The sequence below is a fragment of the Sapajus apella genome, unplaced genomic scaffold, assembly GCF_009761245.1.
Source record: "Sapajus apella isolate SASKATOON/1434 unplaced genomic scaffold, GSC_monkey_1.0 scaffold90, whole genome shotgun sequence".
NCBI classification, from domain to species: domain Eukaryota; kingdom Metazoa; phylum Chordata; class Mammalia; order Primates; family Cebidae; genus Sapajus; species Sapajus apella.
This window is the reverse complement of record NW_022437030.1, coordinates 6745484-6761378: the sequence shown is the minus strand read 5'-3', so window position 1 is coordinate 6761378 and position 15895 is coordinate 6745484. Positions and strand designations below refer to the sequence as shown.

At 38.5% G+C, this 15895-nt stretch overlaps 1 protein-coding gene across 4 annotated transcripts in view; it reads right to left on the bottom strand.

Annotated features, from left to right (window-relative positions):
* The window catches only part of RBL2 (RB transcriptional corepressor like 2), a 55101-nt gene that overhangs the window by 3045 nt on the left and 36161 nt on the right, over positions 1-15895 (bottom strand). For all 4 annotated transcript variants that reach the window (XM_032255730.1, XM_032255733.1, XM_032255731.1 and 1 more), the window contains 7 exons: positions 15010-15279; positions 14534-14814; positions 14274-14450; positions 11839-11910; positions 11078-11183; positions 10282-10487; positions 8984-9148 (listed from right to left, as the gene is read on the bottom strand). In XM_032255730.1, coding sequence (XP_032111621.1) covers positions 8984-9148; positions 10282-10487; positions 11078-11183; positions 11839-11910; positions 14274-14450; positions 14534-14814; positions 15010-15279 — 1277 coding nt within the window. The remainder of the gene's footprint in view (positions 1-8983; positions 9149-10281; positions 10488-11077; positions 11184-11838; positions 11911-14273; positions 14451-14533; positions 14815-15009; positions 15280-15895) is intronic.

Genomic DNA, 15895 nt, shown 5'->3' with positions numbered 1-15895 from the left:
TGCACTGTGTTGCCCAAGCTGGTCTTGAACTCTTGGGCTCAAGCAATCCTCCTGCTTTAGCCTCCCAATGTGCTGGGGTAACAGGCATGAGCCACTGCACTTGGCCACAAAATCTTAAGCTTTCCTTCAGCCTTTTCTCTTCTAGCCCCCTTTCTGCCTTCCTAGGAGTCTGGTCTGCATTTGCTGTCTCTGCAGTGTCCCATTTGCTTGAATATTTCTTACACTGTTTACTGTATACATTGTTAATTGTGTATAATCTATACATTGTATTACAATGTATAATTGTATATCATAATGTAGCACAATATGCATTGGTAATTATGTATATAAAATTTATGTATACATGATGTTTTATATATCACATACACTATAGTTTAAACAGGAATAAATTCTTATTCCAAAACAATTTCAAATAGAATACACCTAGACTTCTTATCTTCACCCAATTCCCAGAGACACAGCTACTATTACTGTTAATCCACTGAACAAACCAGTCTAGTATGTATCCTTCTTTCTAGGAATGTAGTCATTAGAAATGTAATACAGTATATTAAGTGGGGTTTTGTTTTTGTTTTTGTTTTTTTTTAGTAAATAACGGTATATTTTGTGTACCATTTGGAATATTTTTTTCAGTCAACATTGTCTTTCACCTTCCTCTGTCAGTATGTATGGATCTGTAACATCTCTTCAACTTCTGTATATGCTTCTCTTGTATGTCTGTATTATAGGCTAATCCCCTATTATTACTCTAAGCAATGCTACCATAACTTATTTTTCAACAAGTTGCACCAATACACTGACATTGCTGTCAAGTATCACTAAGGATCAGTCTTCATCTTAACCCATCTTGCATGGTATTTGATGATTCTTTTCTCAGAGTAGTATAAATGTTAGTACACTATAGTTTGGTTCTAGAGATAAGCTACTTCTTGCTTTGTAACATTCTCCCCCGAGGTCTCAGCTCTCACCTATTAAGATGACAAATATTTCTCCAACCAACAGTCTAATAATTGCTATCATTTTACTGGACAGACTCCCAATTCCGTGCTAGAAATACCTACAGTCATAAAACAGTTGCTTTCCTCTGAAAAATTCCCTCATACTCCCTTGTAGTCAGCCTACCCCAAACCACCACTGATGTACCTGTCCATACAGTTTTGCCTTTTCCAGAATATTACAGAAATGGAATCCTATACTAAGTAGCCTACTAAATCCAGTCTTTCACTTAGCGTTCATGTATTTGAGACTTATCTACACTGAACGTACCAGTTCCTTTTTATTGCAAAGTAACAGTCCATTGTCTGCATGCACCGCAGGCTTACTTATCCATTCACCAGCCAAAGGACAGCTGGGTTATTTCCCACTTTTTGGCAATTAGGAAGAAAGTCACTATAAACAGTCATGTACATGGTTTTGTCTAAAGAGCTTCCATTTCATTTGGGTAAATACCTCAGAATGAGATTGCTGGTTGTATGCTAATGGTATGTTTAAGAAACTGACAGCTTTCCACAGTGGTGATGCCATTTTGCATTCACACCAGCAGTATATAAAATTGCTCCACATTGTTGCCAGAACTTTTGATTTGTCATTGTTTAGATTTTAGCCATTCTAAACTAACAGGCATGTAACAGGTGAAGTGTGTTCAAATCTTTTGCTGACTTTTGCATGTGGTGGTTTTCCCACTGAATTTTGAGAATTCTTTAGATACCATAGATACACAAATGCTTCATCAGATATGCAACTTGTACAGATTTTCTCGTAGTCTATGGATGGTATTTTTATTCTCTTAACAGTGTCTCAAAGAGCAGAAATTGTCAGTTTTGATAAAATCTATTCTAACAGTATTTTATGGATTGTGCTTTTGATGTTGTATATATTGTATATAACGTTTTCCCATAAAACGTGTTCACCAAGATTTTCTATGTTGTCTTCTAGAAGTTTTCTAGTTTGAGATTTTACATTTATGTGGCTTTTAGTTTTTGTATATGGTGCAAGGTATGGGTGCAAATTTACTATTATTATGGTATACGCATATCCAGTCATTCCAGCACCATCTGTTGAAAAAGCTATCCTTTACCAAATTGCCTTTGCCCCTTTGTTGAAAACCAGTTTACCATATACATGTGGTCTATTTCTGGACTCTGTTCTGTTCTATTGATCTCTGTGTCTATTCTTTTACCAACATTACTGTCTTGATACTGTGGTGGTATAATACAGATATTTTGTGTAGCTTTGTAATTAGTGTGAATCCTTCAACTTTGAATTATTTTAGCTTTTTGAGTTCCTTTGCCTTGTAAATTATAAATTTTAGAATCAGTTTATATAAATGTTTGGATTTTGACTGAAATTGGATTGAAATTATAGATCAATTAGGAGAAAAACCACTGTTTTATCTTCCATGAACTAGAAAATAAGATACCATTTTCATTCAATATCATGAACATGTTTCTCTATTTTCTCAGACTATAATTTCTCTCACCATAGTTTTCAGGATAGATGTCTTTTATACATAGCTTTTATCATACTTAACCCTAAGTAATTTTTAAGTGTTATTATGGTTTTCAATTTTTTATTTTACTTCCGATTGTTCACTGCTAGTATATAGAAATACATTTGATTTTTTGTATATTAATCACATAACCTCCCTTACTAGTTCCAGTAACTTTCTGTGGATTCTTCGTGATTTTTCTGTGTTGACAATCCAGGCTGTATGGCTTCTTTTTCTTGTCTTATTTTACATGCTGGGCTCTCTGGTTACATGGTGAATAGGGGTAGTGAGAGTAGACATCGTTGCTTTGTTACTGATCATAGGGGCAAGGCATTCAGTCATTCACCATTAAGTATGATATCTGTAGGTGCTTTTGGTAAATGTTTACCAAGTTGAAGTTCCTTGAGAGTTTTTGTATTAATGAATGTTGGATTTTGTCAGATACTTTCCTTCAAATACTAAGATGATTTATCACCTTCTCTTTCTGGAAGAGTTTCTATAGAATTGGCATTATTTCTTCCTCAAATGTTTGGTAGCATTTACCAGTGAAGCCATCTGGGCCTACAGCTTTCTCTGACAGGAGGTTTTTTAACCACAAATTAATTTCTTTAATAGATATGGGGCTATTGAGACTACTACTACTTGAGTTTTATTAGTTTATGTCTTTCAAGAATTTGTCCATTTCATGCTCATCGTCACATATTGGCATTAAGTTGTTCTTTAACATCTTTTTTGAAACAGGGTCTCACTCTGTTACCCAGGCTGGAGTACAGGGGTGCCATCACAGCTCACTGCAGCCTCTCTGCCCAGGCTCTAGCGACCCTCCCATTGCAGCCTTCCAAGTAGCTGGGACTACAGGCACACCCCACCCCACCCCACCACACCAACCCCACTACAGCTGGCTTTTTTTTTTTGGGGGGGGGGGTGCGGCAGAGACAAGGTCTTGCTGCGTTGCCCAGGCTAGTTTTGAACTCCTGGGCTCAAGGATCCTCCTGCCTTGGTCTCCCAAAGTGCTGGGATTACAGGCATAAGCCACCACACCTGGCTGGGATTATGTTGTTCTTTTTCTTTCATTATACTTTTAATGTATATTGGTAATGTGTCATTTCATTTTCCTGATTAGTCTGTACATAGAAGGAACAATTTTCGAAATCTTCTCCAAAAAAACCTAGATGTTTTTTTTTGTTGTTGTTTTTGTTTTGAGATGGTCTCATTCTGTCACTCAGGCTGGAGTTCAGTGATGTAAGCATGGCTCACCGTAGACTCAACCAGCTGGGCTCAAGCCACCCTTCCACTTCATCCTCCCGATTAGCTGGGACCACAGGTGTGCAGCACCATGCCTTTTTTTTTTTTTTTTTTTTTTTTTTTAAAGTAGAGACAAGGTCTTGCCACGTTACCCAGGCTGGTCTCGAACTCCTGAGCTCAGGCAATCCACCCGACTCAGCCTCCCAAAGTGCTGAGATTACAGGCATGAGCCACAGCGCCTAGTCCCAAAAAACAACCTAGCTTTTGTTTGCCTCGGTTTTTCCCTACTTTTCAGTTTTCCATGTCAGTGAGTTCTACACTCTTTCTACTTTAAGTTGAAACTTTAGGTCACTAATTTGAGACCTTTTTTCTTTTCTAACATAGGTGTTTAGTGCTATGTATTTCTCTCTTAGCAGTGTTTTAGCTACATCCCACAAATTTTAATATTTTGAATTTTCATTTAGTTCAAAATACTTTTAATATCTCTTGTGCTTTCTTTGACCAAAAGAAATATATAGTTTCCAAAAACTGGTGGACTTTCTAGGTATCTTTCATTGATTTCTGAGTTAATGCCACTGTGATCAGCGAAAACACATTATTTCAACCCGTTAACATGTATTGACACTTGTTTTATGGTCCGGAATGTAGTCTATCTTGGTAAATGTTCTCTCCACACTCAATTTGTTAGAGGGTGTTCTATAAATGTCAGTCAGGGCCGGGCCCGGTGGCTCAAGCCTGTAATCCCAGCACTTTGGGAGGCCGAGGCAGGTGGATCACGAGGTCAAGAGATAGAGACCATCCTGGTCAACATGGTGAAACCCCATCTCTACTAAAAATACAAAAAATCAGCTGGGCATGGTGATGCGTGCCTGTAATCCCAGCTACTCAGGAGGCTGAGGCCGGAGAATTGCCTGAACCCAGGAGGCGGAGGTTGCGATGAGCCGAGATCGCGCCATTGCACTCCAGCCTGGGCAACAAGAGCGAAACTCCGTCTCAAAAAAAAAGAAAAATGTCAGTCAGTTGGTCAATAATGTCTGCATCTTCTGTATACTTACTGATTTTTCTCTGTTTTACCAATTAAGTTGAAATCTCTTGAATATCATTTTTTTTTCTATTTAGGATTATATGTCAGTAGGAAACAACCGTCCTTGTCACTGATATTTTTTGCTCTGAAATCTTTCTCTGATACTAATACAGCTACTGCAACTTTCTTTGAGTGGTAGCATGGAATAACCTTTTCCACCCTTCCAGCTTTATTGAGATACAATTCTTATACTGTATTATTCAACCATTTGAAGTGTACAACTCCAGGACTTTTAGTATGTTCCCAGAGTTGTGCAGTCATCACCACGTTCTATTTTTGAATTCTTTTATTACCTCAGAAAGAAACTTCTTGTCCATTAGCAGAAACTATTCTCCACAACTTTTGGCAACCACTAATGTTTCTGCTTCTGTATATTTGCCCATTCTGGACAACTTATATAAATGGAATAAAAAAATATGTAGTCTTTTGTGACTGGCTTCTTTCACTTAACAATGTTTTCAGTATCCATTCATACTGTAGTCCATTCACTACGTCATTCCTTTTTTTTTAGACGCAGTCGTACTGCTAATTTTTTTTTTTTTTTTTTTTAGGAAGAAAGAGAAAGAAAAAGAATTAAAAAGAAAAAGAAAAAAAAAAGAATAAAGGAAAGGAAGAAAGAGGAAGAGGGAGAGAGAACAGGGGTGTTGCTTTATTGCCCGGGCTAAAATGCAGTCTAAAAATGGGTATGCCTGTAATTAGGTTTAATAATACAGACAGGAAGAAAATAATTAACAAGCAGCCAACCAATATTTCATTTAAACCTGTAAATACGTGTGATGTAGTACTGATAAGAGTGTATGTTTTGTGTATTTAAAGTGGAGAGTTCTATGAATGTTAATTAAGTCTACTTGTTCCGGATCTGAGTTCAAGTCCTGAATATCGATGTTAACTTTCTGTCTCATTGATCTGTAAGTCTCCCAGTATTATTGTGTGGGAGTCCAAGTCTCTTTATGAGTCTTATATATCTGGGTGTTTTTGTATTGGGTGCATATATATTTGGGATCTTTAGCTCTTCTTGTTACATTGCTCCTTTTATGTAATATCCTTCTTTGCTTCTTTTGATCTTTGTTGCTTTGAAGTCTATTTTATCAGCAAAAATTGCAACTCCTACTTTCTATTTATTTTTGCTCTCCATTTGGTTGGTAAATTTTTCTCCATCGCTTTTTGAGTCTTTGCGTATCCTTGCATGTAAGATGGATCTGGATGTAGCATACCAATGGGTCTTGGCTTTTTTTTTGCCTGTCTGTGTCTTTGGATTGGGGGATTTAGTTGATTTAAATTTAGAATTAATATCAATATATATGAGTTTGATGCTGTCATTTAATGTTGGCTGGCTGTTTTGCCAGTTAATTGATGCAATTTCTTGATTATGTTGATGTTCTTTATTTTTTGGCATTTTTTAGAAAGGCTGATACTGGTTGTTCCTTTCTATTTGTAGTGGTTCTTTCAGAAGCTCTTGTAAAGCAGGCCTGGTGGTGATGAAATCTCTGAGTGCTTGCTTGTTCACATCATTCCTTTTTATTGCCAAGTAATTTTCCACTTATGGGATATACATTTTTACATTTAAAGTGCATAACTTACAACATATAGTTTGGTTTTGCTTTTTTGTTCAATCGGACAAATTCTTTTAATTGGTACATTTACAACATTTAAATTTAAATCCTATTTCCTTTCCTGTATGTCCCTTTTTTCCTCCTTTTTAAGACTTCTTATGAGTACTTTTATTCCAATTCATCTGCTTTGTCTATTATGTTAATCTGTTTATTCTTTTTTTCCATTTAACTCTAATCCATTTAGAATTTATAGGTTACAGGATGAGAGTCTAACTTTAGCCATCAGAATAATTTCCTCCAACTCTAGTTGCTTTTAGGGGCTGTTACTGCCAATTTATGTTTCCAGGTTTCTTAACTAGTCCTACCTAGGAATATCTCTAGAATTAGAATAAGCTTATGTAACAGACAAAGCATATCTTTTAAATATTAGTACCAATACCAATATTGGTATAATATTATACCAATCTTCCCATTCAGAAAGATTGGTATATCTTCACTTATTCCAGTTTTCAAACTTATTCCAAACCATGTGACACCTTTAGACCTTTTTTTTTTTTTTTTTTTCCCAATATGACAGGAAAAGTTTCTCCATTATTACATTTTCTTTTTTTGAGACAGAGTCTCACGCTTGTCCTCCAGGCTGGAGTGCATTAGTGTGATTTCGGCCCTGCAACCTCTGCCTCCCGGATTCAAGCAATTTTTCCCACCTCAGCCTCCAGAGTGGCTGGGATTACAGGCATCTGCCACCATGCCTAATTTTTATACTTTTAGTAGAGATGGGGTTACACCATTTTGGCCAGGCTGAGGTGATCCACCTACCTCGGCCTCCCAAAGTGCTAGGATTATAGGCGTAAGCCACCATGCCCAGGCCATTATTACATTTTCTAACAGATTTCTAATTATTATTTACTTGTTTTCCTCAATTTTTTTTTTTAAAGAGACTGGGTTTCTCACTTTGTTGCCCAGACTGGAGTGTGGTGGCATGACCATGGCTCACTACAGCCTTGAACTCTTAGGCTCAAGTGTGAGTAGCCTGCCTCAACCTCCTAAGTAGCTAGGACTACAGGTGGGTGGCACCATGCTCAGCTAATTTTTATTCGTTGTAGGAATGGGGTCTTGCTGTGTTGCAGAGCTGGTCTCAAACTCCTGGCCTCAAGCAATCCTCCCACTCCAGCCTGCCGAAGTGTTGAGATTACAGGTATGAGCCACTGAACCCGGACTGTTTAAGATTTCAGGTCTACAAAGAGTTGAAAAAATAATACATTGAGCACCCACTTATCAATCATTAATGTCTCAGAGTTGCTCTCACTCTCTTCCTACCTAGATATATTGCAACTGACCTGTTTTTGAAAGCAAGCTGCAAACACTGAGGCACTTTACCTCTGAATACTTTCACCACAGTCTCCTACATAATCTGCTAAGCATCATCAACACCAAAGAAATAAATTAAAAATATATATATATATACTGAAGGCCACATTCAAATTTTCCTCAGAATGTCCTTTATGGCAGCGTTTTCTATGCAGGATCAAAAATCATGCATTGCATTTGGGTGTCATGTCTCCCTAGTCTCCTTTATGGTACCTTCCCCATCCTCTACCTTTTTTTCATGATGCTGACCTTTTTTGTGAAGAGTCCAGTCCCTACACATGTGTGTTTATTTCTAAGATAGGAGTTTTGCTCTTGCCACTCAGGCTGGAGTGCAATGGTGCATTCTCGGCTCACTGCAACCTCTACCTCCCAGGTTCAAGTAGTTCTCCTGCCTCAGCCCCCCGGGGAGCTGGGATTACAGGTGCCTGCCACCAAGCCTGGCTAATTTTTGTATTTTTAGTAGAGACGGTGTTTCACCATGTTGGCCAGGCTGGTCTTGAACTCCTGACCTCAGGTGATCCACCCACCTTGGCCTCCCAAAGTGCTGGGATTACAGGCGTGCGTCACCATGCCTTGCCTCTAAGCAGTCTTTATCAATACACATCTCATTATGGAAGGACCTTGACAATCCAGTTCCATTACTAACATCAGCTTTGGACCACTGTGTCTGCCTCAAGGACACTGTTTTCTTCCCCTTACCTGCTTCCTGCTGTAATACCCTTCCATACCTCAGCAACAACCTGACTCAAGCTTCCAAGCTTCCTTCCCTTTCTTCGAATGAGGCAGCTGTTGCCACATACATCTGTGCTAATATGACTATTGCAATGCAGTGTCCAAAATGTCGACTTCTCCCTTTAGCTAGAGTCCAGAGGACACTGCCTGTCCCAGAAACAGGCCTTTGGTAAGGGATCCAAAATTTCTTTCCCCAACAAATGTAGAAAATTGTTACAAATGGGATGAAAAAACACCAGCTTCCAAGTTTATAGCAGAATGTTCAAAATGTACAAATAGGAGAGGGAATAAAAAAATTCAAATCCCTGTTTCCAATCCTAAAATTCCACTCCCTCCCCCTCAAAAAAAGCAAAACACCAAAATAAACCCTGGGTTTTGCTGTATGGATTCTGACTGATCACTGTCCCTGGCGGCTCTCATCACATGAGTGCCTAGGCTTAGCACAAACCCTGTTTCTAGCATCTGATGCATTTTGGGGTTAGTAAAGGCCAAGATTGATGCTAGGCTCACCTTTGAAGGACTGTTGCTGAAGTAATAGAAAATCTTTTCTCGAGGAGAAAGCATTGCTTCATTTTTATGTGGGGAAATGTAGACGGGATGATTTTGAGACAGCTGTACCCGGCGAGGGGAACCTGTTCTTATAAATGGATAGGGAGAGAGTGGAGGAACATCCATCTGTTAAAAAAAAAAAAATCAGTAATTCTAAGAAAAAAAATTATAATCAGGTATTTTTATTGACAATGATTAAAGAGGTGTGCAAAACCAGTAGTCTTATGAATGATAGTGATGTATTAGCAATAATTAAACCTAAAGAAAAACATTCTAATAGCAAACCTTAAGTGCTTAGTTTGTGCCAATTATTTTAAGCAATTTTTATACATTATATCATTTCATCCTTACAACAACTCTATATGCTAGGACTAGTAATACTCCCTCCCATTTTATAGATGAGGAAATAGGTATGGAGAAATTTTAATGATTTGCAAGGTTACCACCACTAAGTACTGGACAGTTTGAACCCATGTAGCCTGTCTCTTATACTACTATTACAACCTTATTCTTGTTTAATTCTTTTTTTTTTTTTTTTTGAGATGGAGTTTCGCTCTTGTTACCCAGGCTGGAGTGCAATGGCGCGATCTCGGCTCACCGCAACCTCCGTCTCCTGGGCTCAGGCAATTCTCCTGCCTCAGCCTCCTGAGTAGCTGGGATTACAGGCACGCGCCACCATGCCCAGCTAATTTTTTGTATTTTTAGTAGAGACGGGGTTTCACCATGTTGACCAGGATGGTCTCGATCTCTTGACCTTGTGATCCACCCGCCTCGGCCTCCCAAAGTGCTGGGATTACAGGCTTGAGCCACCGCGCCCGGCTCTTGTTTAAATCTTAACAGTAAAACATATGTTGGTCAGGTAAATTATAGACCTCTTCAGTTTTACTTAACAGTATTATTTGTAAAACTATGAGATGGAGTCTCATTCTCTCACCCAGACTAGAGTGCGATGGCGCAACCTCAGCTCACTGCAACCTCCATCTCCTGTGTTCAAATGATTCTCCTGCCTCAGCCTCCAGAGTAGCTGGGATTACAGGTATGTGCCACCACACCCAGCTCATTTTTGTATTTTTAGTAGAGACCAGGTTTTACCATGTTGGCCAGGCTGGTCTCAAACTCCTGACCTCAAGTGATCTGCCTGCCTTGGCCTCCCAAAGTGCTGGGATTGCAGGCATGAGCCACTATATGGACTAGGTGACATATAAATGATTCTTCAACACTCATGAGTAAAAGTATGAAATAATAATTCCTGTCATACTTACATTTGCCTGTGAGTACTTCATGGCAAATGTTTTAATTTGTTTGATGTAGATGTTGTTGTAGAACTGAATGAGGTCTCCCCTCTCCTCTTCTTCCATGTCACTGTTGGCACCTGTGAGGCGAGTAGGTGTGGGAGGAGCACTGCTGGGCTGTGGAACTGGCAAGGTGCTGCTTGACCTCATGACTGGACTTGAGTCTCTACTGGCTGCAGCCAGGAAAACAAAGGGTGTTAATACAAAGGCTGCTAGTATGGATTGCTTTAATTAAAAAAAAAAATAACTAGGAAAACAGTGAACAGCTACCTGCACTACTTGCTAATGACAGTGAATAGGCACTATTCTTCACAGTAAGAAGCAAATATCAGCTAGGATATTAATAACTTTAACCCCATGCCATAACCAGAGCAAGGGCTTTCTGTGTAGTGTCCCTCAATAAGTTACACCAAGTTTTCTAGGACCTACACCCTGTACTAAGTGGTACAAACCAACAATTAGGGACAGTATATCCATAGCATGTCTCCAGTTGACATGTCAGACCTTTCTGGAACTCAGGCAAGCAGATTCCTCCCTGAAAGCTCTAATTCTCCTGGAGAAAAAAATGTTACACAATATGTACCCCAAAGCTATGGAATGGACAGTTTTTCCACCTAGAATTTGGCTTACTGCTCCATTAAACCCTTTGCCAATAAAATACTTTGTTTCTACAGTTATTTCATTTGGTAATGCTTAGTTACTTCAAGTCCTAAAAAGTAAAAACTCCTAATTCTATCTGGTAGTTCACGAAGATCCCACTTACTTCTATCTTTGTTTAGTTCTGTTGGAGAATTCTGGTGGCTTCTGCTATCACTGCTACCGGAATTTCTTCTTTTTCTTTTCCCTTTTATCAAAACACTCCTATATACCTTTAGAGAGACAAGGAGAAGGGGATGGAAACTAGTATTTATTGAGCACGCCCTCGGTGATAGGACCTTGATATATGTTACTAGATTCTCACAATAACCTGTGTAGCAATAGTCCTCAGCAGAGGTTGAGAAACATAACTGTTAAATAGATCCAGGATTCCAATCAGAGCCTGTCTAGCTTCACATGCCAAGTACTGCCTGCACTACCACACCGCAGTAACTGCACCCAACCATAAAATCAAGTCATTCTAAGTCAGATACACAGATCTGGCTGATTTGTCTCTCAGAGATGAATGGTATTAAAGGTAAAGTGGGTTTTAAATTTCCATGTAACATTCTCTTGGTTAAACCTACAGTATGTTTACTAAACCAGAATGAAAGGTAACATGGAAACCAAATAACTTCTTAATTCCTATCTATCTTGTGATTTTCTGAATTAAGAAGGCAATCAAATTTAACATTGTTGCCTTTTGAGAAAAGAGAACTTAATCAACATGTGACATCAACAATAAAGAAGATTAAAGTAGAAACTTCCCTTAAGTAGAGTCTCAGGTGTTTATCTTGGAAAAAAGGCCACAGAATCAACTATGGTTAATTTTTTGTTTTCATCAGACTTTTAAGCTTTATTTTCAGCCCTTAGAAAAAATGTAGTTACCTGGCTCCGGGCCTGTGGCTGAGTCCTATAACAACGCATAATGTTCTGGAAGGACTTATCTTCTTTCGTGACCTGGCAAAGAATAAGAATGCTCTGAGAGAGACAGCAACTTCCACGATAACAGTGTGAGGAACTCAGTGAACCTGCTGCCCAGTGAAAGGGGTGAAAATTATATAAAAGCCATTTAAAGTCTCTGGAAATGGTCTTAAAAGCATATAACAAATGAAGAGATGTTGGTTCAAGAAAATCTACTAAAATTCAGTAAGAACACTGGGAGTCTATAGTATGTGAATCCAGACTTGTAGTAGAGGCCAGGTACAGTGGCTCACACCTGAAATCCCAGCAATTTTCGGAGGCTGAGACCAGGGAATCAGTTGAGGTCAGGAGTTCAAGACCAACCTGGCCATCATGGTGAAACCCAGTCTCTACTAAAAATACAAAATTAGCTGGGCATGGTGGCATGTGCCTGTAATCCCAGCTACTCGGGAGGCTGAGGCAGGAGAATCACTTGAACCTGGGAGACGGAGGTTACAGCGAGCCAAGATCAAGCCACTGCACTCCAACCTGGACAACAGAGCAAGACTCTGTCACAAAAAAAAAAAAAAAAAAAGACGGAGTAGAACAGTACAGTAACTGAAATGAAAAATTCACTAGAAGCTAGGGTAAACAGATTTGAACTAGCAAAAAAAAAAAAAAAAGATAAACATGAAGAAAGAGATTACGTGATCTGAGGAACAGAGAGAAAGAAGAAAAATAAACAGCCTCAGATAAATGTGACACACCAGTAAGGAAATCAACATATGTTAATGGTAGAACCAAGAGAGGAGAGAAGCAGAAAAAAATGTTCAAAGAAATACCGAAAACTTCTCAAATTTGTTTTTAAAAAATTATATATCCAGGACATTCAACGACTTCCAAGTCGGATAAATTCATCGATACCTAGATATATCATAGTAAAAATGCTCAAAGCCAAAGAAAGATAAAATGTTGAAAGCATCAAGAGAAAAACAACTTTTCATTTACAGGGCAACCCTAATAAAATGTAACTTCTAATCAGAAACTATAGAGGTCAAGAAGCAGTGGGATTAGTGACACATGGCTACCAAAAAGAAAAAAAAAAAAAGAAGCAGTGGGATAACATTCTAAGTGATGAAAGAAAAAAATTAAAACAATCCAGTATTAAAAAGTTACTCAGGATTTTTATCTATGAAGTATCAATATTCAAAAATTTTTACAAGTTTTCTTTCAGAAATGAAGGTGAAATAAATATACTCAGATAAACAAAAACAGAATTTGGTGCTAGCAAACCCCTTACAAGAAATACTACACAAAATTCTTCAAAAGCAAATGCCCCTGGACAGTAATATACATGAAGAAAGCCAAGAGCACTGGTAAAGATAATTATGTAATCGTAAACACAGTATAAATGCGTATTTCTTCTCCTTTAACTGATTAATAAAGCAATTGTGTAAAATTATATATAATGTATTATACCTATAACATACAAATATGTAATATATTTCCCAAAAACAGTACAAAGGAGGTAGGCAGGAGTAAAGCCGTATTGGGCAAAGGAAATTACTCCAAAAGGCAACTCACATACACAGGAATGAATAAGAGAAATAGAAACAGGCTGGGTGTGGTGGCTTATGTCTATAATCTCAACATTTTGGGAGGCCGAGGCCAAGTGAACTGCTTGAGGCCAGGAGTTCAAGACCAGCCTGGGCAACATGTTGAAACCCCATCTCTACTAAAAATACAAAAATTAGCCAGGCGTGGTGGCGCGTGCCTGTAATCCCAGCTACTCGGGAGGCTGAGACTGAAGAATCACTTGAACCTAGGAGGCAGAGGTTGCAATGAGCTGAGATGCACCATTGCACTCTAGTCTGGCTGATAAGAGTGAAACGCCATCTCAAAAAAAAAAAAGGTAATTTTATATTAGGTGAATTTTACCTCAATAAGTTATTTAGGCAAAGTAAGAAAAGTGTTAATGAGAAAGTGAAGAAACTAAAATATTATACTGCTGTGTAAGTGTAAAATGGTATAGTACTTTGGAAAACAGTCAATTCCCTAAATGGTTAAAATATAGTGTATGACCCAGCAATCAAATCCTAGATAGGAATGAAATGAAAATGAAAACACATGTCTACACAAAAACCCAAACACAAAGGCTAATAGCAGTATTATGCATATAGTCAAAAGTAGAAACAAAGCATACATTAGCTAATAAATGTATAAAAATACTTTCATATAACTATGCAATGGAATATTATGTTCTAAAATTGCGAGTATTGCACATGTCCGAATATACTATGACCCATTTCACTGTGCATTTTAAATAGATGAATTATATAGCATATAAACTGTATCTCAATAAAGTGGTTAAAAAATGTTCTCAGTAATGAACTGCCTTTGCAGTTCCAAATGGTACTCACCTTTGCCATCACATAAATGGCACACATTAATAACTGGTCCAGATGTCTGTCCATCATAAGTTCAGGACACTGAATTATGGAGAATTCAAAGCAGGTCCAGATTTTTTTCCTCAGTTCATCTGAAATATCTAGTTTGGCACAGAGATCCCGAAGGCGTACACCTGCTAAATGGTATACCTAGGACAGAAACAAAAACATTTCAAACTTTAACACTTATATTTCCCAAGCTCATGCTCTGGTAAGGTTACGTGAAAAATTACCTTTCTAAAGAAAAGCGATAATGAGCTGGTTTTCCTGGGTCTATTACTGCTGCTGCTTACTGACTGGCCTTGCTTCTGCTGTTGGCCACCTGGGGAAATCTGTTGAATGGCCACTTGACCAGGGACTTGTAAAGTTGTTCCTGTCACCTGTTGAGAGCTCAGACTTCCAGCCAGGGCCTGAGCACTGAGGGGCTGGATGGAGCCTGTCACAGCTTGTGCCTGCCCCCCAACATTGACTTGGACTGGGTAGAATGTTATCCCTCCATTTTCATTGGCAATACCTAGTTTGTGACAGAAAAAAAGCTTGAAGAAAATGTTAATTAGGGGTTCTCCAGGCACAGGTTTACAATTCTCCTCTCCCAACACCCCCCCCCCCATCATTCCTCTGTCCCCTATGTCACTCTAGCCAAACCTTGGGTAACTTTTAAATACATGCCACAGAGAAGGAACTCAATATCCAACTCTGCCTTCCTTACCTTGCACAGGAATAGTTACTGTTTGCCCATTGTTGGCTGTGACAGTGGCAGTCGCCATGGTGACCAAAGTTTGTCCAGGAACTGGTGTGACAGAAACAGGCTCCCCAGATACATTCTGCACAGGAACAGCATTGACTATGGGCTGTGGGGGCATGCGCCCAGGTGTCCCTCCATCAGACGGGCTATCATTCTCAACAAATAGGCGCCTTCTGGTAGTGCTGGCTGGTGGGGAGCTGTACCTATCGTATAGTGTGGTTGGGGATGTTATGCCTAGGGTCAAAACAAATCAAACAAAGCATTTAACTCAAGGAGACTCAGATCTGACTTCCATCCAAGCTGTTATGTTCAAAAATTACTCCAGTGTTTGAAATTCTTCATAATTCTAAAAGCAAACAAGAATTACAGAAGTCATATCTTACCTACATTCCACTAATGAAAATTAGTGAATTTTCAAGAGCAAAATTTTAAAATGGAATTATTTGCCTTGCAGTGTTTCTTTCTCCACTCCCCCTTTCCCTAATCATACTCGACTCTGTCTTCCACTACTACAGAACCTTCATGATTTAGGGGCAATTTAAGGCATTACCCTATTTTTCTGTATTACATTTTTCTGTAATAGATGTGACTTAACTACAGAGCCACTACTTGACATGATTGGTAGTATGTCATCTAGGAGCATTCCCCCACCAGTTTTATCAATTTTGATCTTTGTCGTTTTCCACATATAAAAATATTATTAAAACTCAATATTCTTAAGCAAGGTGGACATACATGACTTATGACTTGGATTCAATTAAGCATAGTTTATTTTTTAATCAGTTTTTTTATAAACAAGGTAGACATGCATGATTTGGATTCAATTAAGCATAGTTTATTTTTTTAAACA